The sequence below is a fragment of the Pyrgilauda ruficollis genome, unplaced genomic scaffold (assembly GCF_017590135.1).
Source record: "Pyrgilauda ruficollis isolate IOZ18807 unplaced genomic scaffold, ASM1759013v1 scaffold15, whole genome shotgun sequence".
NCBI classification, from domain to species: domain Eukaryota; kingdom Metazoa; phylum Chordata; class Aves; order Passeriformes; family Passeridae; genus Pyrgilauda; species Pyrgilauda ruficollis.
In genome coordinates this window covers 18,872,306-18,898,653 of record NW_024513654.1, presented here as the reverse complement: position 1 = coordinate 18,898,653, position 26,348 = coordinate 18,872,306, and the positions used below count along the sequence as shown (strand labels likewise).

The 26,348-nt window shown below is 44.9% G+C and overlaps 1 protein-coding gene across 6 annotated transcripts in view; it reads right to left on the bottom strand.

Annotated features, from left to right (window-relative positions):
* PAX2 (paired box 2) overlaps positions 1–26,348 on the bottom strand; it is an 82,547-nt gene that overhangs the window by 22,557 nt on the left and 33,642 nt on the right. For 2 of the 6 annotated variants that reach the window (XM_041461055.1, XM_041461056.1), the window contains exons 4-7: positions 26,012–26,097; positions 23,885–24,004; positions 2,474–2,649; positions 547–673 (exon numbers count right to left, since the gene is read on the bottom strand). In XM_041461055.1, coding sequence (XP_041316989.1) covers positions 547–673; positions 2,474–2,649; positions 23,885–24,004; positions 26,012–26,097 — 509 coding nt within the window. The remainder of the gene's footprint in view (positions 1–546; positions 674–2,473; positions 2,650–23,884; positions 24,005–26,011; positions 26,098–26,348) is intronic. The other 4 variants (XM_041461057.1, XM_041461059.1, XM_041461058.1 and 1 more) reach the window with 3 other exon arrangements.

The window sequence follows — 26,348 nt, the reverse complement described above, 5'->3', positions numbered from 1 at the left end:
ATGTGAGGAAAGGCTGTGAAAAAAAATTTTTGCCGGCTTTCCTAAGAGACTCATGGACTTAAGGAGGAGGGAGTTTAGCAGTTGCAGTTCAGCAAATCTCAGTTTTTAATTTGCAAATGCCCCTTCCAAGTGCCAGAGTTGAATAAAACTTAAACTATTATTTCTCCAGAAGAAAACCAAGTGGAGATCATGGGTAAGCCATGACCCCATTGTTCTCAGATACAAAGGAAAAAAAATCACAGTGCATATTCGGATATATTTGTTCTCCACCAACATCCCAACCTTAAGCCCCATCTGGGCACACGAGTTTGTGATTCATATCAGGGTTTGCCTGTCTTTGAGTCACACCTGGACACATCTAAGTGTACCCAAAACTGCCAACACTCTGGATTTCAAACTTCTATTGAGCCCTTATGTTCTCCACGATCTTTCTGTCTCTTTCCTTGTTTGCCACAGAGGGGTATCTTGCATTAGCAGAAAAAGCAGAAGCTAATGGTGATGAGGGAAATAAAAAGCTTGGTTCTGCTGTTTGGTCAGGCAGCTTACCGGTCACCACAGGGTACGTCTGGGGTCCTGACACATTTGTCCCCAGGTCTGGGTTAGCAGAGGTGGATAGACTTGATTTGACTTCATCGAGACCAGGGGTCAGAGCTGGGAGGGAGTACTCATTACCCTGGGGAAGAGAGGAGAAAGACAGCTCGCTATTGATGTGATGGGAGAAAGGGAAGGGTGTACAGATGGGGGGGAGGAAGAGGAGAGATGCAAACACTTGCACAGATGGAAGAGGAGGAGGAGGAAATGGAGAAGATAAAGTGACAAGAAGGTTGAGGGGGATGAGGAGGGGGTATCCTAGGATGAACTATCCCACCTGCCTGCTTGATGCTGTGAAGGGGAAGAGAGGTGAGGGATCTGGCCTGTTACCTTGTGGTATGGCTGAGCCCTCATTTGGTGCTGTGGGGATGGGGATGGCTGTCTGTGCCAGCCCACGGGAAGAGAAAAGGGAAATCCACATCCCCTCCTCTTGGCTGAGTGGAGATGGGAGGTGTTTGCCCTGGTGACAAGGACAGCTGGGGCACAGGACTACAATGACATGACTAGGACAGGCAGGCTGTAGGAAGCAGCCAGTGTTGGCTGACTGTTGCCAGGGTCTCTGCCTGGGTCGCCTGTCTCCCCTCCACTGTTACCTCTGTCCTAGCTTTTTAAAAACAAAGAAGCCTCATCCCCTGCCTCTGTCACTCTGTGCATTGGGGTATGAAATTGGGGAGGGGGGAGCCACATGGCTAACAGAAGGGTGGGAGGGGGAGAGCCATTGAATCTGAAAGGGTGTCCTGTCCGAAAGGCTTTGGTAATTGCCTTTTTATTGTGGCAGCCTCCAGACCAGACGCGGGAGCTGGAGAAACCAGGAAGACTACAAAACAGCAGGAAAAGTTGCTCTGATTAATATTACGTTAAATTAAAACTGATTTTCTGCTCTCTCCTCTGTTTTTTTCCATGCACTTCCCCAGCCCCCTCCCCACATCTTCCCCTCCTCCAGCAGGTTCCACGCATGCTGCCCCCTCCCCGCCCCTGTCCCTGCTTGGCTAGGACTGCCTAGTCATTTCCAATTCCTTCTTGTATTGATCTTCCTGTAGAAATCAGTTTTGTAATTAGCTGCAAATTAGGCCTTCTACTGGGGGTGAGCCTGCCCCCTGATTTATCACCAGAGTAATTCGCTGTGATCGGAGAGAAATTAAAATGAACTCAATTAGGCTTTGGATTTGCTTTATGGGCCCTGCTCAGAGTTTCAGGGGGAAAAATGACTGTGCTGGTGCTTAATAGTCTAATGAAAGTAAATAAAGGTTATTCATTGTAATAAACCCAGGGACTCTGGGATGAAGGGAGTCCACAGCCAACCTCTCCTTCTCTTCCTTTGTTGGTTTATGGCTTGGGGCGGTTTAAAAAGACTTTTGATTTTCATTTTATTAAGACAAACAGCTTTTGGGATAAAAGGCTGGGAGAGCAGGGGAGTAAAGAAAAGGTGGGCAGAGCTGCAGAAGTGTGGAAAACTATGCTGGAGATAGGAGTTGAGTCTCAGCTTTGGGCCATGAAGGAAAATGATCCATTAAAACCCAATCCTGTGGCTCGCTGATCACCAGTGTGATCTCAGGATGCAGGAGTTTCTATGCAGTGCTGTCTGCCAGTGAACATGGATGGGGTTAGGCATGTTCATGGCAAGGTTCAGACAGGTCTGTGTGCAGAGGGAAAAGTGGTCATGGGGCTGTAGGGAGAGCACAGTGTGCAAGTTTACTAGAGGAGGTAAAGCTTGTGTATAAGCACAGTGATACAGTTACAAATAAGCAGGGCTGTAAAAGGTATGTGCAATAACAGGTCAGCGTCAGAACAAGGGACAGAGAGGGGGAGAGGGATTTTGGGAATCTCCCTGCCATCATCCTCTCCGTGCCTGTGGGTTCCCATTACCAGGCCAGGCCCTCACCTGCTCAGATTTGATGTGCTCTGATGTTTGAAAGACGTCAGGGTAAGAAGGACGCTCAAAAACTCGATCTAAAGCTTCCAGCTGCTGCTGGGTGAAAGTGTCGCCACGAAGGTGCTTCCGCAAACTGTCCACGCTGCTCTGGGAATCTCCATTGGGAACTGAGCCCTCGGATACATCTGCAGGGCACAGACAGAGAAAACAGGGAGTTAGCACCACCCTGGCTTGGATTGGTAATGGATGCAGGACAAGGACAGAGTGGGAAAGAGGGAGGCTCTGTGCCTCCACCCAGGTAGCTGTGCCATTCCTGAGGGAAGAGGAGGCTGCAGGGGTCCAAGAGGAGCCCCTTCCTCTGTGATGGAGTGGCCAGGCTGCTCCAGTGGGTTCTGTGGGATTCTCCTGCCCAGGATGAGTGAGGCTGTGGAGAATGGTGCTTAGCTCAGAGATGAGTTTCGGTTCCGCTGATTTTCAGTGTTAAAAATTGCCAAATCTCCATTGCCGAGCATAAAATGGGAGCAAAGCACAGCGATTAGCATCGCTAGAAGACCATTGGAGAGGCAGTTCACAGAGAAACAAGTGTGTTGAGGATGGGCTGTAGTGGAGAGGACTGAGGGAGCCTGCAATGGGAAAAAGGCTCTCTTACAGTTTGGAGGGGAGCAAGTCTCTGTTGTAGCTCCCCAGTCCTATGAGCAGCTATCACTGTTCTAATTTCATCTGATTATATCCTAGATGAGCCTTTCATTCCCTTTAGATAACAGGGAAATCTGTTTTCTGACTCCATGTTCCACCAGAGACAAATCTCTCCCTGTGGGGCAGCTGTCCCATCCAACATATGTTGGTTTCTGTCCCATTCACCTATGTTTAGCTTGTGATTTATCATGACCCGTATCTCTGTTATAAAACTCCCTCCAAAATGAAATTAATCTCTGTCTCTGCCAGCTTCCCTTCTTATCCAAAATGAATTACTGTATTAGAAAACCTAGGTGGGAATTACAAAATTCCCACCTGCTCATTGAGATTCAGCCTTCCTTGTATTACTTTGCTCTTACTAGGAATATAGCTGCCTTCTGGTAGAAGCTTCCCTGGAAGTGCATCTCTATCCCTACAGCAGCCCTCTGACACAGTCCAATCTCACAGCAGTGCCTCCTGCCATGCTCCAGGGTGTCTCTCTTTCTGTTGTGCCATCCCATGTCTCTTACAGCCCACTCATCCCCTTGGCTGTGAGTCAGTGATAAGTGCCCTGCCCCATCCAAAGTGATTTTTTTCCTGTGATAAACCATCTGATCACCTATCTGGGTTTGGGTTTGGTTTGGTTTTTTTCCTCTGTTATCCCCCAACTCAAATGAGGTGCATTTTTCTCTGTTATAACCCCTTTTTATGTCGAGTGAGTCTCCTGCTATTAGCATCTGTCATATCCAAGGTGAGTCTGTCTGTTATAACCTCCTGTCCCAGCTGAAGTGAATCTTCCTCTGTCATAATCCCTCATCTCCTCTGAGGCAAGTCTTCTCATTATAATCTCCTCCAACTGTGCTGATTATCTTTCTGCTGTCACATCTCAGGCTAACTTTGGTGTGCCTGGTAATAATCCCCTCCTTCATCCATGCTGATATACCTCCATACTCTCCATGCTGAATCCTTACCTACTGTACTTCATCAGACACAAGTCTGACTGCCTTATCACCCTGACTAACCTAAGATCAGGTTCTCCCTCTTGTGCTGTAATTATCTTCCTGGTTTTTCACTAATGTGTCTGGTACTTAAGCCTTTCTTGGTGGCCTCCAGTCTGTGAATCTCAGAAATCTGCTCTCTGTCAGGAAATTGGTCAAGGGTACTGTATAGACCTTTTCCTTCCTCCATGCAATCATGAGGTGCTCATGAACACATGATGCTCCCAGAAGCCTGGAGTGACATTCACTGTGCAGCATTCAGAGCAATGTCACTTGCTGCTTCCTCTTTTAGCTCATAGATAGTGCCAAGATGGTATTTTCCTGGCACAGTTAATGCCCAGCTGGTGGCCCAGAGTTATGACTGAGACTGCTGCCTTCTGGCTATGAGATATATCCGTTTATAGGTGATTATACGATATGATATAATCAATAGTACATTATATACAGTAGCGTAGTACAGTACCACTCACAAGACCATAGAAAATATTACATATTGATTTGTCCCTGCCAGCAGCCTTCCCTCAAGCAGCCTCTTCTCTCTTTCTTTTCCACCCCAAGCCAGAGCAAGGCTGTTTACTGGCACAGATCCCTGGAGTTTTCTCCTCTCCCCAGGCTTATTTGCCCAAGAGAAAGTTATCAATTTCCTGAAATCTGGAGTTCATGACAGATTTGACTAAGAAAACAAAGCAAGGATCAGGCTTGCTGGACTGCACGCTCTGTGGGCCAGTACAGTTTTCATGTTTTATATGACACTGAGCTGTTTCTGCAGGTGGTGAATTTCAGGAAGACTAGAACTCTGGTCTTCTCTGCAGAAAGCTAGCACAGAACTTCTGGGTCCAGACTCAGAAAAAAAAAAAAAAAGTTTCTGTATCAGCCTCAGCCTGTCTGCAGCCTGTGAAGCTGTTTGTCTTTGAGGATTTTTCCACATGTCAGTGAGTGTGTATGATTGTACACACCATGACACTAATACACATGGGTATTTTTGCAGTAGATAATTATTCTGTTATTCTTTAGATTCTGCATCACAGTACATACCTGACCAGGCATTTGTCTGTGGGTGCTGGTTTTGGCTATACCTGATTTTCAAGGATGGCAGCCTTAAACTCCACATCTTGTTTGGTGTGAGTGGACTGATGTACAGTAAAACTTTCACTGATTGTCATTAAACTAGATTTTACCCTTAGTAAGTTGCCCTGAGTGGTTACACAGATTTGTGCACACATGCACAGGTATTTGCAATTCTGTCTGCCTTCAGAGCCCTGTGCACATGTGTTTCCTGCATGTGCACAGGCCATGCCTTTGTGTGAAGAAGCTGAAATCACAGCTTTCCTGAGTCGCTGTAAGAGTCTCTTTTCCTTCATTTATTCAGGGGCCCTTCAGATCTTGACAAATCTGTCACTCTAAATTTGCGGGAGATTATGGTGCTCTCTGCCTAGCACGGAGAGAGGTGATATATGATATCTGCTGCCCCTATTGATTGCCTGATCTGGTGGCAGAGGGCTGGCGAAATGAACTTGAAATGAACATCATGCCTCAACTCATTGTGCGTATAATACACTACTTAATCCCACATTTTTGAGCCGCTATGGAATTCAATTGATCAATCATGTCCCTCTGATAGTACTGTTTTAGGGGTTATTGCTGCTCTGCTCACTGACCTTTCTATTTATTTATTTATTTGTGTCAGAGTGTGTGCGTGTGCATGTGCACACATAAGCGTGTATGTGTGCTTGGGAAACCCAGGACCAGCTGATGAGACAGCATCTGTACAGTCTATGGGAAATGAAAGAGAAGGATGCAGGAAAGAATAAAGAATGGGGTTAAAAAAGAAATAAGAATGATCAAAGCAAGCAAATGAATAGAGAGGGGTACAAAAGTTGTAAGGAGAAAGACAATACTTTAGTTTAGGTTGAAATTTCTGGAGGGGAGAGGGAAGAAGGAGGGGGATGGGCCACTCTGCCCTAGCCTATGCTTTAAAATCTGCAAAAGCAAGGAAACTTTTGACAGAGGCCTGTAGGGTACCTTGAGGCTAATCTTGTCTAAACAGCTTGCAGTAGTATTTGGCTTAGCAATGGTAGAATGCATGAATCCCAAACTTCACAGAGCAGTTATATTAATTGTGCATATATATTTTACTTTTGAAGCAGAGAAGGTTTCACAGAGGTGATACTGAAAGACAGATTTGTATGTCTTGTATTGCTAAAGCTGAGACATTCACAGTCACAGATTGTTTTATTTTCTTCAAAACCAAATGATTGTAAGTCCCTGTGATTGTCTTCTGGTGTCAAAACCTACAGAGGATGTGTTTTCATTTTTTCCCTGAAACTGCAAGGGCCAGACACTTATATCTGGTTTTAGATCAAAGTTGCAATTCTCATCTAAGGGTATGACTCTGGAAGCTGGACTATCAGGAGAAGCTTCAAATATTGTAATACACAAAGTATGAGAGCTGAAAGCCGTGTGTGTATGAGCAAAGGTGGCAGAAAAGACCAGAGAGGACTTCGGAGAAGAGATGGAGTCCATCAGAGGGCTGCAGGTGCTAGTGAAGCAAGGGCTTATGGGGAAATCTGAATTGGGAATGACTAGCAGATCCCAGGAGGAGTGGCACTGTGGTGGGCAACAGTCACTTCAGCTGATGAGAACAGTGCTAAAAGCTTATGGGACAGGTATTTGCCAAGAAAACAGTTATTGGAAGGGATCCTGTTCAAAGGGGTAAAGGAAGACTTCAGCTGCAGGATGAGTCTGAGGATGCCATGTGGGTAACTGTGGTAACAGTACCCAGTAGGAAGCAGCATCATCACCTTTCCCAGTTCCCTTTTAGTGGAAGGTAAACCTCTCTTTTTAATAGTAAGAATCTTAACAAACAGCTTGAGAGGCAAACCACAGCCTCAGTCACTGTGTCCCTCACAAAGGCACACATTGCCGTCAATGTGATCAGGCCTTGCACATGTGACAGGAAATATCTCTCCTCCGAGGGACAGCCAAGGGTGTACACACAGCGAATGTTCAGAGTAAACCCTCAACACAAGACACAGAAATGCTCCATGGGTGTCACAGAACTATTCTGACAGATAACAAGGAAATGCTGTGCCAAAGAACAACAGAACAACCTTGACTACATCTGACACAGGGAATATGCCCATTAAATAATTCCAAAACAAAGAGACATTCTCAGGTCTGGAAGCCACAAAGACACCAAAATGTACAAGTAGCACAAAGTAGCGTAATTCATTACTTTCCGTGGGTACAAGTGACAGACAGAACTCTTGCTCAGGGTGGGACAGGATCATCTTAACAAATAACTCAGAAGTATTGCTGACATAAGGAGATCTTTGTGGCACAGGAACATCTAGGAAGGTCATGAGAAGCTGTGCAGCTACCACACAAACATGGAAATACTGCTGTCTTTTAGGGAAGGGGCTGTTATGACATGTCTGCCTGATCTCAGCTGGGCCCTTGCAACTTTACCAATAAAAATCACAGTCATAACAAAAGCAAATGTGACTGGCATGAGAACTGCCAGCTAGGTGACACAGCAGAACCCATCTAATTGTCAAACGCTCCAAGGGAAGCACAACAGTCTGATGCAGTGGTGCTGAGCTGGATGCTGCAATGCTGTCCCTCTGCACCAGCAAGGCGACCCTGTCCTCAATTGCAGCCTGCCTGCACCATTCCTGCCAGGTGCTTAACTCAGAGCAGTCCTCTCCTACTCCCTGAGCATTTGTGGATACATGTGCTGCCCCTTCCCAAATCACACTTTTGTGTTAAGACTGCTCTTTCCCTTTTTCCAATTTCTCTTTCTCTTTTTTCCCCCTCTGATGTGTTCCTGTGTCCCCACGCAGCCTGGGCCTGTCAGGCAGCTTTCCTGTCCATCCCGGGGGGCCTTTCCCCACACTGCCAGTTGTTGCAGTTTCAAACTCAATTGTTCTCCTCGGTGCTGAGGCAAATGGAGTCATTAATTACCTTCTATCGGCTGGGCCGAGTTCAGAACGCGATCGATAGCCAGTGCTTGTCATTCATGGCAGCCAGCCCTGCGCGGGCCCTCGCGCTGCATTCAGTGCAACACGAAGGAGCCCAGCTCCAGCAGAGCTGGCCTTCCAACCCTGGGCTCGAGCTCCCACTGGGAATAGCAGACCTCCCACATCTGTGTCTGAACTGACCCCAACAAGAGAGAGACCAAGGACAAGGACCTTGTCCTGAGGTAGTGGGTCACACATTTTCAGAGGGCCAGGACTGCCTGGTACTGATGTCCTGATCTACACGAGCTGATCCATTCTAGCAGCCACAGTGTTTCTAGAGACATTGTTTGCATCCTCAGTAATTATTAAATTAATACTGTACTCCCTCCAGTAGGGATAAGTAAGGACTGGCAGTCCTAATCCGGTGATATTTTCGCCTATGTAACTTTCTTGCCCTACTAATTAGAGGTTTGGAAAAGGAAGGCTGTAAATTTTGGGTTACATTTCCTTTCAGGAGAATTTTTGTGATCTTTTAGACGGTGCAAAAGAAGATGTCACCTCTAGATGGGTCAGTTCTGTGTTTCAGCATGTAGTAGTATTGCAAGAATTCTGAGTGCTTTGATTGTGATACCTAGTGGGGAGAGAGATGAACCTCAAATTCAGATGGGAAGGATCCTAAGTGAGTGCAGAATAGAGATAATGGAGCATGGAAGGGGCTGGCAAGGTTCAGGAATGCATAGAGAAGGAATGTTGCCAGGCACCTAAGCTGTGATGGTGAAAGAAGATACAGTACAAGTTCGGGTTATGTACAGTATCCTGCAGAAATAGGGATAGTGGGACATAAATACTGGAGGATTACCACCTCAAGGAGATCATAATCAGCCTTCATGAACTCCACAATTGTTCAGATTCCTGTGTCCATTTGCCTCAAGGGAATCCACAAACCTGAATTTCAGTATGCTAATTGATAGTACTGTGCTGGTCCACGTGTCTCTGTAGTTTAAGTGTGTCAGCAACACATAGACTTTGTGTAATTCTTTCTTACATGCTCAGGCTTAAAGCAGAAAGGCTCAGAAACAACGGATTTTACGTTTTGAAATGAGGGCATAGCTCACCTGAGGAATTGGTGAGTAAGGAAGGCTGCTCATGCAGGGAAGTGAGTGTGCCTGACTGAGGAAGAGTGAGATGTGTGCTGTTGCCTGACAGCAGTGCTTTTTACACAGGGGTTGAGTGTGACTGAGTACCCTAGATGGAGCAGGCACGGGCAGTGCAGCTTGAATGCAGGGCTTGCATGAGCAAAAATGGCAGTGCTCAATGAGAATGTAAATGTAATGAATTGTGTGTGCAAATGTGTAATGAAGTGTGTGCTCAGATCTGTCTTGGATTATCATGGGAGCATGCGAAATGCTTTTAAGGAAGTGAGTGTATATATGCATATTAAAATCATATGTATTTACTACTCTATCTAAGTGTGTGATTGCAAATTTGGACAAGAGCATCTGGGAAACTAAGTCTGTGTTGGATAGTAAAAATCAGCACATCCAGCCTTGTCTGTGCTGGATAGTAAAAATCAGCACGTCCAGCCTAACTGAAAATGCCAGCAAGTCTTTCCAGATGTTTGGATGCAAGCAGCTGTCTCAGATGTATATACAATATGTACTACAGCATGTGTGGGTGTGCAGGTAAGTGGTTTTAGCCTAGGTAGTAGTTTCCTAGGTCCAGTATCTCTTACTAGTACTATTAGGTTTGACTGTTAGACAAATAGAAATGCAGCTGCCTCTAGGATCCAGTACACTGGCTGTGTTTATGTTGACAGAGTAGCAACTGGCATTCTCACACAGTGAGCCAGATCCTCTGGTCAGTGTAAATCTGTAAGTCTCTTGCATTCAGTGGTTATACTGATTTACACATCCTAAAAGTTATCAGAAGGAGTGTCCTGATTTTTGCTGTTGTGGTGTCCACAACATTGCCTTTAGTGCATTGTCCTCAGGTACAGCTGCTGCTGCAGGGAAGCAGGGCTCCAGAAGCTACACTTTCCCTCTGCCAGAGAAGGTGATGCTCTTAGCATCTTTGGCGTGACTTAACTCTCTTCTCTCATCTTCCTAAGCATGTTTGTTGGGGAGATACTTCTTGGCAGGATCCCCCTTGGTGAGCATATAAAAAAGGGTGGCTTTTGTTAGCTCCAAAGGACAGAAGCAACACAAAAAATTACATCGCATGCAGCCCTAACTATGCTTGTTTAGAGAAACTGCTTGCATTTATGAAGTCTTTGGTGCGGAAAGCAGGGTTGCAAATGACTGCATCAGAGCGACAGTAAAGGCCATTAATTTCCTGTTATGTTTTCCTGTGTTGGGGGCTTTATTAATTTAATTTTACACTGTCGAACAACAGCGAGCGCTGACACCGCCACACTTGGAGGATTTTTTTTTTTTTCCTCAAGCAGTGCTTTGCCTGACATGGAAATCAACACTGCTATCAGGACTGCTAGACACAAAGCAAGGAGCCCAGAGCTGGACTGTCACCATCCAGTTCCACCTCCCAATTTGTGGGAATCCCTGAGATTCCAGCGGGGAGCACTGAGAGGACGCCAGCATATAGACTCAGCAGATCTGGGTCAGACCATAGACAGTCTAGAAAATATGAATTCCTCTTTAGACTGCTTGGTTCCATCGGCTTGGTCCCCCACTAATATGTCTCCTTTCCTCTGTTTCCCTTGCTCTAGACTTTCTGTTCCTTTCATTCCTCCCGTTTTCCCCTCATGTACACTTTTACCTTAACCTCATCAGTCAAAGGAGTCTGTGCCTGCCCCTGAGCCAGATACTTGTGAATCATGTTATTGGAAGCTCCTCTGAGTCAGCACTAAACCAGTATTCAAGCAGAGTGTTTTTAGAGCTGCCATTTTTGACGTGCCATAAAACAAAGGCTCCAATCACTCAGAGTCATTAAAATTCCCATGGCATTTTTTGCAAGAGTGCAGACATTAACCTGGCTGTCCTGAACAAAATCCAGCCTGAGTGATTACCCACAGCATATCTTAATTCTCCTGTGGTTTCATTTGGACATGGCACAGCAAAATTTCACAGTTGATGCTCTGTATTGTTCAACATCTGCTATGGTCCACCTGAGAGTCAGCCACATTTCAGTAGAAAATGAGATCTTAAGAATGGGAAGGTTAATAAACAACATATGATACTGGATGGATAATTGTGAAATGCCATGCAATAAAAGAGCTACAGGCTTGCAATAGGTAGCAATCTGCTTGAAATATCATCATGCAAAATATTTTTTTGAATCCTCATTCCTATAATAACTGTAAACCATTAGTAGAATAATTTGTCATCTTTCTGCATGAGGTCACCTGAAGGCCATTATAGGTTCTTCGCTGGAGAGAAGAGCCATAAGTATCTTTGAGGATTAGCTAGTGCAGTATTGTTTTTTGTTTGCTGGGATTTAATAAAGTTGTCCCAAACTCTAGAACAGTTCTGATCTTCTTGGAAAGTCAACACTTCTGTTCAAGGCCTACCTCTTTCCAGACTAGATGCCAAAAGCCAAAGCAAAAGAACACCAGGGAATTTGGGAAACCAGGCATAGAAATATACCTGTCCTTTATAACAGCCTTTTCTAGAGCATTTAAGAGAGGAGTAGAAGGCACTCAAGGTTTGATGGACATTTCATAATAATAATCACCTCATTAACGTTTAATCAGATGTCTACAAATCTGTTCCAATGCAGATCCCCTAGTTTTAAAACAGAATAGCTCCTCTGACCAAAAAAAAAAGGCAGGGCCAAAGAGAGAAAGAAATCCTGACCTGGTACACATCCAAAAGGAAACCGTGATAGCCATAACCTGGCTCCTGTTCTGGCACTGTACTCATATGTGTTTTTCTGTAGCTGTTGACCTCTGTGGGAAGAGGCCTTTGTATCTTGAACCTGTTGGGATGTAAGCAGTAGGATGCTTGGATGAATGAAGGAAAAGTGAAAGGAAAATGTGGACCTAGGCATTATTTTTAGACCCCTTAACAAAACTCTGACATTTTAAAGGGCCTTAAGATGGGCATGAATTGCATTTGACACCTATTTAAAGCATCCTTTATTTTATCTGATTGATTCTTGGAAAAATAATCTTCAAAGAGCTATGGATGGAGACAGACGGAAGACAGAACATGTCTGGTGTGTGTCAATAGATAGATACAAATATGTATCTGTAATTTCTTCTTTCCAGCCATCTACTACTAACAGAGTTATCCCTCATATGCAATATCCTAGAGCTTAGAATAGCCTCTGCAGGCCAATGCAAAATGCTGTTTTATCAGCAGAGATAGCTGGAGTCCTGAAAGTCCTGAAAGCATCATAAAATGTTCACAAACTGCATTTTTTTAAAGCAAGGTCTGGTGACAAAATTAAACACACTGGTTTTTCTTTCTTTCTCTCCTCCAATCAAATTGCCTCCTTACCCCTCCTCTATCCAGTCAAGATTCCCATGGGCTAATCGCTTGGTGAGATCTTGTTGTTCCCCCGGGACCCAGTGAAACAAGGTTAAAGGATCTGATACTATCACTTAGGGAAGTAAAGAGCTTCTGCTTTCCTTCCAAACAGCAGGAGCAGCAGCTCCCATTTTGGGAGGAGGGGTTTTTGTGGCCCTGACTGAGAACAAGGTGCTTAGTGTTTTCCTTTAGCACAAGAAGACACTCCTCTATAGGAATGATTTACATCTATGAACAGCAAGAGATGCTTAACGTTACACTGATGTAGTCTTGGGAGTGCAGAGATAGCCAAATTAGGAGCTAATTGGTGCACTGGAGATTGACTGTTGGGCCCCCTTGGCTGCTGGATGTGATCAGGAAGAGAAAGAAAGAAAGGGAGAGAGCAGGAGCCATCCTCCAGCCAATGCCTCTCTAAAGGTTGGGATTCCTGAGGCCGCTTCTGTCTAGTGCTGTCAAGGTCAGCAGGTTCAGGTTCACTGAACGGTCAGGATGGTTTGAATTACTGGCACTGCCTGCCGATTCCTCCACTGATCGTGATCCGTCTTCCAGCACCAGCTGCGGGATGATGCTCCCCAGCCATGTGCTGTGCACGGTGTGGGGCACAGGGAATGTCAGAGAGGCAGATGCTCTTGTTAAAAGGATAAGTTTTTAGGAAGATTTAAGGACCCAAGGCAATGCTGAAGAAAAGCACATGCTCCAACCACTGAGCATGTGGAGACTAGGTTTCTAGAAACAGCTATTCCGATCCATTTTTCTTTTACCTGGATAACTGCACATTAGTATGTGCAAATCTTTATTTAAACAACACTGCTTGGACATTTTCTCCCCAAACACATGTAGCTGTGTTACCAGGCTAAAAGGCAGGGTAGCCAGCATGTTCCTACAAGGCAGTCTGCAGAGAGTGCCAGAAGGTGCTTAGAAACCTGACTGCCAGTGTGCCCCGCAGCAGGTAGTCTTGGGGCCACTGAAGAGACCTCACCAGAGGAGCAGGTGAGGAGCAGCCGTATGTGCAGAGGTATGAGTTTGCATAGCCAGGCTGACAGTATCACAGATGTGTACCTGGGGTGGTACCAGTGTGTGGCTAAGTGTCTACACGTGTGTCTGTCTGTGTGTGTGTCTTTACTGTATATGTGCCATCCAAGCAGCCCCAGCAGCAGTGATAGTGGAAGTATGTGAGAAACACTGTGGCAGGAAAGAGCAACAAGAGGGATTTGTAAGACAACAGGGTTGTGTAGAAGTAGTGTCTAGTGTTTGTCTTAGACAAGAACATCTCCACAGGCATCCTTTACTTGCTTTCAATAGAGTTGCACTACAGAGAAATCTGGCCCTTACAATCTTTAAGCTGGAGTGCTTACTCTTGCTTCTTATTCTGAGCTCTGTTGTGTACCTGTGTAAGTCAGTCAGCTCCTCTATGAGTCAGTCACTCATGTGCAATAGCTATGGATGTGCAGCTTTTTGTACTCACACATCTGTGTGCTTGCCACACACATTTCTACACCTGTTGTAGAGCTGAGAATGCAAGGTGCCCGTGCCTGGTGCCCACACACAAGGCCTCTTGCACAGCACCCTCGGTGCTCACCAGGACATGGAAGAGATCAGGGTTAATGTCATGCGATCTGCTCCACAGAAGGGAAGCCCCCATCTCCTCTAAGCTTAGCACAGGTATTCTAACGAGCTCTGTGTGTAGCCTGCTCTAGGAAGTATGTTGTGCCTACTGTCACCTCTCTTCAACTCCTCTCCCAGTTCCTCTTCCACTGCAGAGCAAGGGGCTATGGCAAGAAGGGTCAGAAACAGTGCCCAGTATCATGCTGGTTTACATTAATGAGATACACACAGTGTAATCCAGCAATGGAATCAGCTCTACAAAAGGAGGTAATAGCAGGCTGCCATGAGCAGAGCAGCTCAGGTAATTGGTTTATCTATCTAGAAGCAGTAGTAGCAATCTCTGCACAGACAGAGTAGCAGTAAAGTCTCTTCCTTAAGGCTATTTCCTTTGTCTTTTCAATTGCTTGCACATCCATGTGAGATAGAGAGAGAGAGAGAGAGAAAGAGCTAGAGAGAGAGAGGGAGAAATGTTAATTTGTGAATTAATGGCTTTTCTCTGCGGAATTGTAAATTCAAATGTCACCTCACAGGGTGACACTACGCTGGGCTGCTGAGGAAGCAATGATAAGATCCCCCCCATCCCCATGCCGACATATACCCATGCCCCTCCCCTCCCTGAAAGATAGCTACGAAGTGGAACATGCTACTTTTAATTTGCAGTAACACCACGGCAGAGGGATGCAAGAATGACTGCTTTCCAACCCTCCCTTCCACAACAAGCTGGGCCACATCTTTCCCTCTCTACCTCCTTCCACCCCCTCTTCAACCCCTCCCATTTTAAACTGTGTCCAAGACAACACATTATCTCAAATCCCCCCACCCTGAACTAATCAAAGGATGAGCTAAGGGAGGGCTCTTTAGAATGGATGCCTCTGCAACCCTCTCCTCTCCTGCAATAATCAGGTGAATTAATGACCCTGAAGTTAAAGTGAGCGCTGATACTCAGGCGTTGTGTAGCGTAGGGGAGAAAGCCTTCATTGTTTTCGAGCAGGAGGCGGGCAGCAGCAAGGGAGATTCATGGATGGAGATTGAATATGCAATTTTCTTTCACCTTGCCAAGAGCTGCCCCTGGGCTGTGCCTGGCCTAAATTTTTTTTTTCCTCTTGCCATCTCTGCCTTATCCGGCCCTCCCACCTCCCTTCCATTCTTTCCAGAAAATTACCTTCAAAATTGATTTCCACTTTTACAAACAAATATAATGGGAACATGAAGGGGGGGAAAAAATCTTGGGCTGTGATGAATTAGGGCTGTCAGGTGCTTCCAAGTCTCCTTTGTTTTTGTTTTACTGCTTGTTAGGTTCTTTGTTTTTCCAGCAACTGGGAATAATGCCCCTGCCCACACCGTCCCCATGGTCCATGGCTACCTTCACAGGATATGGCCACCACCTGATGTCATCACTGTGTTATCCCTTCTCTCTATCACTGCAAGCAAACAGCCACTGCTAACAGGCTGCCCTGGCCCTTCACACCAGGACACAACTGATCCTGTGGAGACACTGCGTGTCCCAAACTGCTGGTGATCTGGGTCCTACAGCCCAGGTACAGGTCTGTTGATTTGCCTCTGATCTTCTTCACCCCTCCTCCTCCTGTTTTCCCTTGCCTTATTCAGCTGATGGACAGATTCCAGCTCTCCCTGTTCTGACAGATCAGCCTGGGTCATTGGCATGTCACTGTGACCCATGTTTTGTCTCAGTGCCATGTCACCTGTATTTCACAGTAGTATTGCCCTTACGTCTCATTGCCATGTCACTTGACCCCAAACCAGTGTCATCTCTCACTGGTCATGGCATCCCCATCCACTGCTATACCAACAACCCCTAAAATACCATTTGCCTGCACATTGCGAGCTATTTCTGGTTCCTTTTGCAGTTGATTCTGTCATCCACTGCACATTAACCTGGGACCTTCATGGATTCAGACACCATGCTCCCTCTGACTCCCATACTCTTTACATCCATGAAAACATACAACAGCCACCTCCATGATTGCAGGCAGACCCAACGTAAAACTCATCTGAAGTGCACAAGAAGATTCAGAAAAGCAGCAAAACTGGGGAGCAGCCTTTCACAGGTAGAATCATACTAGGAGGAGTTGTAGCTGCCTAACTCCTGTTGACATGTTAGCTGCAACAACCACTCCCAAGAATGAGTCAAAAAGTGGAAAAAGATCTAACCACAAACTAAACACCCATAATAAACAGTCGGAAAAGCACACAATTATGGTACTCACATAAATAAATGTAAAGAAAAGCTCTATGCAAAAGTAGCGCCCACAAAACAGCAAATTAATATTAAAGACACAAGAATGCAAACTGACACACAGAGAGGTACTAGTGTAGGTGCATGTCAATTAAATGTAATTTCTGAATAAACAAATAACTTACAAAAGTATATGTACACTAACTAAATTAAAACCTGTAACTCAAAGTAATTTCCTTAAATTAACATGTACAGAATCAAATAATGTAAACAAATACAAAACATTTACATAAACAGCCTTTATACCAGCAAGAACAACCAATATGTACATATATATATATATATATATATATATATATATATAGCATACACACATATATATAACCTCAATGCAAATACACATCTGTACAAACTATATACAGAAGTGCACAGCACTAGCAGGCTACATATTCATATCCAGCAACCACAAAGATACATTGATACTCCAAGTATGTAACAACACATACACTCAGAATATACATACAAATACAACATTCACATATATGCTCAAAATGTGAATACAAATACCTCGCATTCATAAAAATACATAGCACTAATACTGAGCCATGCATGCCCAGGCATCCATATGATCCACAGTATCCATCCTCCTACTAGGCAATATTATACACATCTTAATGTACACATTTTCCACATCTGCATAGTCATGCACAAAAATACGGGTCCAACCTGCCACTCACCCCAGTACATAAGCACAGAAAAATAGAGACCAGTGATCCTAACACAGAAATACAAAAAACAAACAGGCGTGCATTCCTAGAGATACAAATACACAATCAGAGATGCACACAAATACAACTGAAGCCAGACCAGCTTGTCTTCAGAGAATACCAGCCCCTGCCAAACTAAGCAGCACTATAAGCTTTGGAAGCAGGGCATTCTGTCCAAACTGCTTTCTGTGATGTAAGCTGTTAACTCTCCCTTACCTGACTTCCTCCTGAGCAATGTGTGCTCCCCAAACCCCCAGCCTGTGTGCAGACATGCTCACACAAATACATGTATCCTGTTTCTCCTGCTTACAGACTGACCTCCAGATTCCTGGTGCAGCAGACCACATTTCTGTTAGTGTTGTGCTGCTTATTCATTTTCTTCTGCTTCATCCAGTTTCCCCCTCCTCTGTTTTCCTATACATACTCTCCCTTTTCTGACATCCTCCTGCAGTTTATTTATGGAGGTGCAGGATGAGTAGCAGGTGCTTTTCTTATGTCCTTCCAGGGGTCTTGCTAGCCAAAAACCTTCAGGAGGGCGAAGTGGGTGATTACTTAGAATAAACTCCCTCTTCAATTTATATTTTCATCTAGAATGGCAGGGAGTGTTACCTAGACTTGTATGTATAAATGCAGCAAGCCTGGTCCCCTGTGACTGCTCCTGTTTGCAGCGACACACCATTGCTGCAAGCTGCCAGCAACTGGAAACTCAGCCGTGCTGCATAAAACAGCACAGTCCCAGGGAAAGTAGGAGAAAAACATTGTGAGAGTGTGAAAGACTTCAGAATCTGCTCAGCCCATCTGCACATCCATAAACTGCTGTGTGTACACCCCACAACTCTGTGTGATGGTTGGAACATGGGGTTAGCACCTGAGGCAATATAACTGCATGTGTCTCCAATGTCATTAAGACTTTTGCTGACCTGCAATAAAGCAGTCATATAGAATAACACAAACAAGTCAGCTGTGGTGACAAAAAATCACACTGTGAAACAATGCAGGCTCGCCACAGACAGTAGTGCTGTTCCATCACCTGCAGGAGTCCAAACACACCCTGTTGTCTTCAACAATTATTAGGGTTTGAGAAGAACAGAAATATACCTAATATGCCCAGAAATGAACATATGTCAGGCCATGACACAGTCAAGTGGAGTGACTCACTCACATTCTTAGCAAACGTATGCAGGCAGCATAGAAAAATGAATGAATGCATTTCCCCACAGGACAGTTCTGGGCTAGACCTCTGCTCTAGTACAACTTCAGCATAAGCAAAGCATCACCCTACTGCAGATGACAGCATAAGCACACTGTATGTTCTGAAATGACCCCAGCATGCTGTGGAACACTAATATCACACTTCATGAAAACACAACATTCTGAACATGGTGCTGCAGTGACATCGCTGTATTGACTTCACTGTCATGGCCAGTCTGTTTTCAACCCACACGTTATATCAGCTGCAGTAACAACTCTATGAATTGCAGTGACAGCACAGTAGAAACTGCACCAGTGAACCAACAATTACCATGTTGAAAAACCCTTACTGCATGCCGTGATGCAAACATACCACAAGAAACAATTCACAGCTGCTGCTGTGAAGAGTGTAATGGCTTTGAGTGTAATGGGGCAGCAGAGCAAGTAGTGATACAGTTAATCTCATCATTAGCGTCACAAACCCACAACCTATAGTGGTAGTTACAACAACAGGATAACCACAACCAAACTGCCTGCAAACACATACTGTGCGCCACTGGCAATGACACAGCCATCTGAAATGTCATAGCTATGTCTCTCAAACTGCCACTCTGAACAACACAAATGAGATTGTACTTGCTGTGGCACACTCAGCTGCTGTATATCTGCTCAAAACCTTAGACACATTACACACCTCTCCTCTGTGTTACTTTCCACTTGAAAATGTTGAACTCAAGTCTTTAAAACAGTGTATGTCCTGGGACAGTATTTAAAAAAAACAGCTTTCAATACTGGGACTGTCACAGTCTCACACTTCACTGGAAGGAGGCATTTTTAATTTCCCAATATGAAAATCAGATCATAGCAAGGTAGGAAAGGTCCCAAGCTAAACACTGTCAAGACCCTGCTCTGCATTCAGAGTCCTCCTATTTGGAGTGAGGAAAGAGAAAACCACCTGTAACAAAAGGACTGAATTTCAGTATAGGGTGTTGTGGCACTAACAGTCAGAAAATTATATAAGCAGCACCAAAGAGAAGGGCAGTGATGCTGCCTATCCTATAGCTCCAGGATTAACAGCACAGACGCTCCTACAGATAGTGGGCAGCACCCTGTTCAGCACAGCCCAATCCCATTTGAGGAGTATGGTGAACCATCTGCACTGATACAGCTAACACTTCTTGGAAAACACCACCAGATCTGTAGAAATCTTGGTGACTCTTCATTGTCCCCCTGCACTGACACAGCCCTGCATTACTCTAATTATCAAAATGACAAGTGAAGAATGGGAAGGAGAGACTTCTGCCTCCTCAGGTTTGCTCCCCCATCTCTGCTGGGGATTCCTTTACTGCAAACACCCTGAGTATTATAGCCATTTACAGTAGCAATCACTCCGTCCCCTCCTCTCCCACAAACCTAGTGCTGATATTAGCACTGATCACACTAACAAGCCTTTGGGTTTTATTACTACTGATACTAATAATACTGGACACATTACGTCTGCTCCCACCAATAACAGGCTGCAGATATGATCCCTGCTAATGTCGATAATACTGGGGGATATTATCTCTGCCATTGTCGGCACTGCAGATATTATTGCCAGTAATGCTGTCAAATACTACAGATGCTGTCAAGGACCAAGATTAATAATGCTGAGAATGTTACAACATCAACCTCACTGGAAGGTGAATCCCAAATGAGAATTTAGGTTTAGACAGGAAATCTGTTTGCAGCCTGTTATGGAAAGAAAGGGCTGTGTCTCATAAGAATGATTTTGTAAAAATTGCTGAAGTTTCACCCAGCTGAAGATGCTGTGGTATGCTGGCAGCAGCTTGATATACTCTTTTCCTGTTATCTAATTATTTATCTATATCTATCTTTCTATCTGTCTTTCACTTTCTCTGCATTTCTCCTTTTTTTCTCCTTGTACAGTGCTCAAGACTACTATATGAGTAATACTAAGTTTTTGTTAGTGCCTCCAGGTCACCCCAGTTCTCATTCTTTTAGCTGTCAATTAAGGAGTTACGAAAAAGCAGAAATAGTTGCATATTTTCCCCCTTTGTCCTTCTGGATATTGTATTGCTGCTTCTTAGTCTGGCAGTGACTCTGCTGACCATGGTTGGCCTGCCATCACAGAGTACTACAACACTCAAACCATAAAGAGCCACTCATGTTTTCTGATGCAACTTGATAGTGTAAGACCCTCACTGGTCTTGAGAAAGTCATTACATGCTGCAGGGTGACCTCTGCCTTTGGAAGATGGTGGGTGTAAGTGATGGTGGGTGTAAGGTCAGAGGAAGTTACAGCTCCACTGGCAATGCCCACAGACCGCAAGAAATGGCACACAATGTGCTACACAAATGGTGGTGAACTTTTTAGTCGAATTATTTTCAAAATTGCAGGAGTTCAACTCTATCACAGAAGTCAGAAGTTTTGCAATCACTGGTTATAAACTGAAACAAAAGTGTAATTTGGTCTTAACAAGGCAAATCCTGACCACCCGTTCTTGGCATTCACCTGAGGAAGACATACTGAGTTTTGAGGAAAGACTCATGGCCAGACAGTTCCTTGTTGTGACTAGTAGACACTCAGAGCTGCTTCCCAGCTAGTCCTCTCTCAATGTCATACATCACCCAGTCCACCCTTGCACTTCCAACCAGTGTATTTGGTAGGTTGGGATTCCCACTCTTCCCTCTAACTCCCTGTGAGGAGCACACCTGGCTGTCAGCGTCCATCTCTGAGCCCACCTCTTGCATCTGTCTGGCTCCTTCTGTCCAACTCGGGAGTTCTGCTACATCATCTTGACACATAATTATCTCTCCTCTTCTTAATCATCTGTGCTACTGTCTAATGTAGACACCAGCTGCAGCAAGGAGGACCTGGGGGAGGGGGTGTGCTCACATAGGAGCTTCTCTGTCTTTCTCCCACCCCGTTCCCCCCAGCCATGACAGAGGTTGCTAACAAGGTTTTCAGAACTGGTGATTCAGGAACAGCTTGGTACTTCCCCTTGCTGCTGAACTGCATTCCTCACAGAGGAATCCTTGCAGCAGAGCTGGTCCAACAGAGCGGAAAGAAAGAGAGAGCAGTGCTGCTTCTTCTGCCTCCTTTAGGGAAGAACCACTCCCTAAATGCTTGGAAAGTAGATGTGCAAAGCTCACAAGGGCTTTTCAATGTGAAAATAAAACCTGAAGTTAAGAAAGAAACTGCAAAAAAGTGTTCAGAAGCTCTGGGAAATACTAAGAAGGTGTTTGCATCAAGCATGAATATGAAAGAAATATTCACATTATATCTCTTGACAAACTTTTCCTACTCCCCATCTCAACTAGAAACAATCAGAATGTTCAGAGCTACAGAGGAGACTGCCCAGGAATGAGTGTGGATCACTGGCTTTGCAAAACTTCCCCTTGGACCCTTCTAATCTTAGGACTCAGCCCCGCAAAGGGACAATTTTTCAGCATTTCTGAAGGCCAGTGTGAGTCTAGATAACTCAACTTATGGTTAGAGATGTTCAGCAGCTAGCTGGGGGTCCCATGTGAGTTTTCTCTGGGTCAGGAGCACAACGTGTCCCTGCAGCAGCTATCTGGGATGGCAGGATTAAGGCTGTTATCTAAGGCAATTGCAATCATGTCATGTAACTGCCACCTAAAACTCTGAGAGCTAAAGACAAGCAACATCTGCAGGATTGTCAGGTTGGTACCTTTTTGATTCCTAGCGGGATATGGGCGCTTGGCCAACAGCAAGGAGCTGCATAGTGTCACTTGCCTAAATCAAATCTGGAATGAATTAAGGACAGACACAAAGAATAATTCTTACTGTCAATATATCATTGTGATGTGTCACAGTCTTAGATGGCTGTTGTGTTGTTTCTGTGTTTAATTGTACTGTTCCAAAGAAAGCTCAGGTTCTGAGGCTGGAAGTGGCTGCATTTAAAGTGGGATGATCTTTCCAGGTATAGCCTGAATAGTAGCTAAAGCCAGACTGAAAAGCTTAATTTCTAATGAGATGTGGAAGCACCATGTTTAGAGATGGTGATCACCACATTGGACTGTATGAGAACAGGGATTCACAAACCCCCAAATAACTGCCAGGAGATCTGCACAACTGTTACAGAAACGTGTCATTCAGTTTGAAATGTCACTTTTTCCTGCCATCGTATGTAATGATGGCGAATGCTGGAAAGGTTTGCAATCCTTGTCTCTTATTCCTGACATTTTTTGACTTTGAGGCATTGACTCAGCCCTTCCATTGCTACACTTTTTTCTTAGCTGGGCCCTACTGCCATCTAGCTGGGAAATGGATCTTCCTCTGGTGGACCGATCCAGTTTCCAATGACATCAGCAAAAATCTGCCCATTTGTTTTACAGAAGCTTGATTGGGCCCTGGCATCTAGTTTTAATTTGTATAAGGGAGAAAGGGAACATGATGACTGCCTTTTCTTCTCAGGATTACTGTGTTTATTTGGATCAAAAACTTACAGATGTGAACCTCACCAGAACCAATACTGAGAAAATTACTAGCAAAACCTCAAAATGCAGCATCCGTTTCAGGAGAGCTTTCTCTTCTCAGCACAAATCACAGAGAACTCTCGTGTTCTCTTGCGCTGCACAGCGTTGGGATTACAGCACACACAGCACACTGAGCCACCTGTCCTAAGAGGTCTTTCCATGCAACAAGCAACACAACATACTGAAGTCAGAGCTGAACCCAACAAACTGGCCAGTCAGTATTCTTTAAAAAGTTCATCTCCTGGGCCTCAGTTTTAGAACAAATAAAATTTAAAAAGACAGATTTAAGGAAAAGTGTTTGAAAGTGTACCATAAGAACACCAAGACCTTACCCACCCCTCCTGACTCAATCTATTTAGACCTGATGCTCAAGCTTTTGATTAATTTCAGGATCTTTGCCCTGAATACTTCACAGCAAGTAGGATGCCAAATGAGAGAGCTTAATACTGTTTCATTACAACCTTAGCGAAAGGCTTAGAAACAACCTTAGGATCACAGTACTCAGAAGACTTCCTGTTCTCCTTTCAGACTGTTGCAAGCATGACAGTTCTGCTGTGGTAGATGCTACTTATTGAAAACTGGGCCCTTGTGATCACCAGCTCGTGGCACATCACAGGGCAGGATCTTGTTTGCAAGGGGAATGAAAGACAACTCCCACATTGCTGGTGCTTCTCCAAGGCGGCATTTAGTTTGAAATCAAGCGAGTCAGGGAAACCATGTTTACCCACAGTTCAAAGTCCAGGCACCTGCTGGCACCTGGGGAATTCAGTTCCAGCCGTTTCCAGCAGTGAATGAACTTGGGATCAGCTCCAGCAATGGAGACGGCTCTCTGCCTGCTGAGCAGATGTCTGGAGACGCAGCCTGTCATGAAAGGCTTCGGAAGAAGAGCATTCCAAGCCAGCAGGGCAGTGGCGGGGAATTGGTCTCTGCTGCTAAAACTGATCTAGCCCCTGGAGCAGCTGCAAACCTTGGCCTGAAATTGGAGCCTGTACATGGGGACAAAGAATATAAAAGGGAGGATGAGCTTCTCCCCTCCCCCTACCTTCATCACGTTTCCTCTTCTCGCCATTCGACCGAGGAATCCCCAGGATCCCGTTAATGGAGTAAGAGCCCACTGGATCATTGGAGGCACTGGAGACAGGAGGGGATGCTGTGCTGGGCACTGGACAAAAGGAAAAGGGAAAAAGGGCCATCAGGAGAGCAGCACAGCACTCAGGGATCCCCAGCTGAAAGCTATGCATGCCACCAGTCTAATAGGAAAGCCTGGGCACTAAGCAGATTCCCGATCCCTCATGCTGAAGGACTTACTCTACTGTATCCCAGCAAAGTTGCGTCCCAGCTTTGCTTGTTCACTTCTGCATTGCAGCTTCACAGCCTTCCAATACAGGGCCATTGATAACAAGTAAGGGTATTCCATCAAGAAGCTAAATGTTGTTACATCCCAGTTCAGAGCAGACTTTCAAGGTAATGGAGTGAAATGCAGCATAGGCCGCATTCTCTAGTGACTTCATAGTCCATCCATATATTACCAGATCATTTCCTCTCAGTATTTTTTCACTAGGAGTGCACATGCTCTGTCTTAGGCAGACTAGCCTCCTACTTGCCCACCTGAAACACTTAGTGAAAAAATTACCTTCTTAACATAGGTTAGAAGCACTTCACTGCTGGCCTATTAAATTCAGTTCCCTGCTGGAATGACTGGGTGATGCATGCTACCACCCAGATTAAAGAAAACCTAGTGCCTTCCTTTAGTACTGACCAATATCAATAGGCAGAATGCTCTGGCCACTTGGCTGTCCAAGACTGCTCATGAATTTCCAATATATCAAAAGTGACAAGTAATCCAAATTAGAAATGATCCCTTCATGATAATCAGGCCTTTAGAAAACAGACCTGTGTATCCAGCAGGCATACCTATTGTGTCCCAGTGTGTCCCAGTAATGAAAAGAATATCCCAGTTACAGGCCACTATTCATCATTCAGCTCATAAAGCACTGACCTGAAGCAATCAATACATCCAACAGAAGCCTTTCAGGATGGAGCAGAACCTTTAAACACTCTCCAATGTTGACCCACTTCCTAGAACATCCCAGAGCAATGAGAGACTCCACTAGAAGCACTCACAATCACTGTCCAGCTCAGCCATTGCATTTCCTAGACATTGCATTACTGTTCCAAGAAGGAATCTGCCAGCTCCATCTGTCGTGATCAGTGATTGCCAGTCCAGTGAGCAAGTTCGTATTAAAAGGCCACCCAGAAATGTTCTTCCATATTTGCTCATTGTAATTCTGGATACAGTTTGTGTCCAGGACATCTACCAGCTCTGTCCCATGCAGAGGAGGATTTTCTGGTAAATGCTTGTGTAGCAGAGATTATCAATAACCAACAGAATCTAAGAAAGTCTTAGGCCACAAATAAACCACCATTTTTCACAATATCCCAGCATACTGCATGTTTTTCCTGCACTAGTTTGTCACTAGATAAAGCTATGCTAGCAAGAGCAGACATATCCACCACACAGCCCACAGATTAGAAAGTATCTCATCACACATCTAACACAGACTAGGAGGCATTTGGTCACTGTATTACAGCCCCCATCTTCTGTTCATCTCAACAAACCAGTAAAACATCTCCCGCAGCAAAAGAAATATGCACTTTCTCAGTGAAATATACCCATGGGACTGCAGAGCTAGAACAATGACGAACTTAGTTGTGAGGCAGCTGGAATATCTTACCTATGTTTGTGTATTACTACCATTAAAAAATGGACCATTTCCATCAAAGGGAGAGGAGAAAAGAAAAATTGGTAGGGAGGAAAAAGAGAGTCAAGGTAAGGACAAGGGAAAAGCTGAAGACTGATGCTTAGACAGGACAGCAGTAAATGCTTCTCTATAAGGAGATGAAGGAGAGAGCAGGAATGTGAAATGGACGTTAAGGCAGAATCACTTGGGCAAACCCCGGCTTTGAGTTAGTTTCCCTGTGATTCACTTCTCTGCAATGCAACAGGGGAGACAAATAGAAAACTCTGATTTTCATGGAGGCTTCTTTCCCTCCACCCCTCCTCCCTTTTGCTCTGCTTAGCATCTGCCTGTCAGACTTTGTTCCCTCAACTAAGCTTCATCCCCATTTCCACTTGACCTGTCACCACCCCTCATGCCAGTCTACTTACCAATAGTATGTCCTGGTGCAGTCACACCTGCCCCACTCCCATCTGGTGTTGGGTGAAAAGGTTGCTGAACTTTGGTTCTGATGATCCTGGAAAAGAGTGAAACACATTCAGAACTCAAATGCATCTTCTCTGTGCCTTTGCAGGCCCACAGTCCCAGATATCAGAACCTGAAGGCTCAATCTGAGCTCTCAGTGCAGCAGAGTGGTTTCATTTGCCTTGTGATCCTGGTTCTACTGCTTTAATAGTCCAGCTCTCAGAGAATCATCCTATTTCTGCTCTGTCGTCTTTATCCCAAACTTGGGTGTTCACTGCATAAGGATGGTGTTCAGTGAGCAAG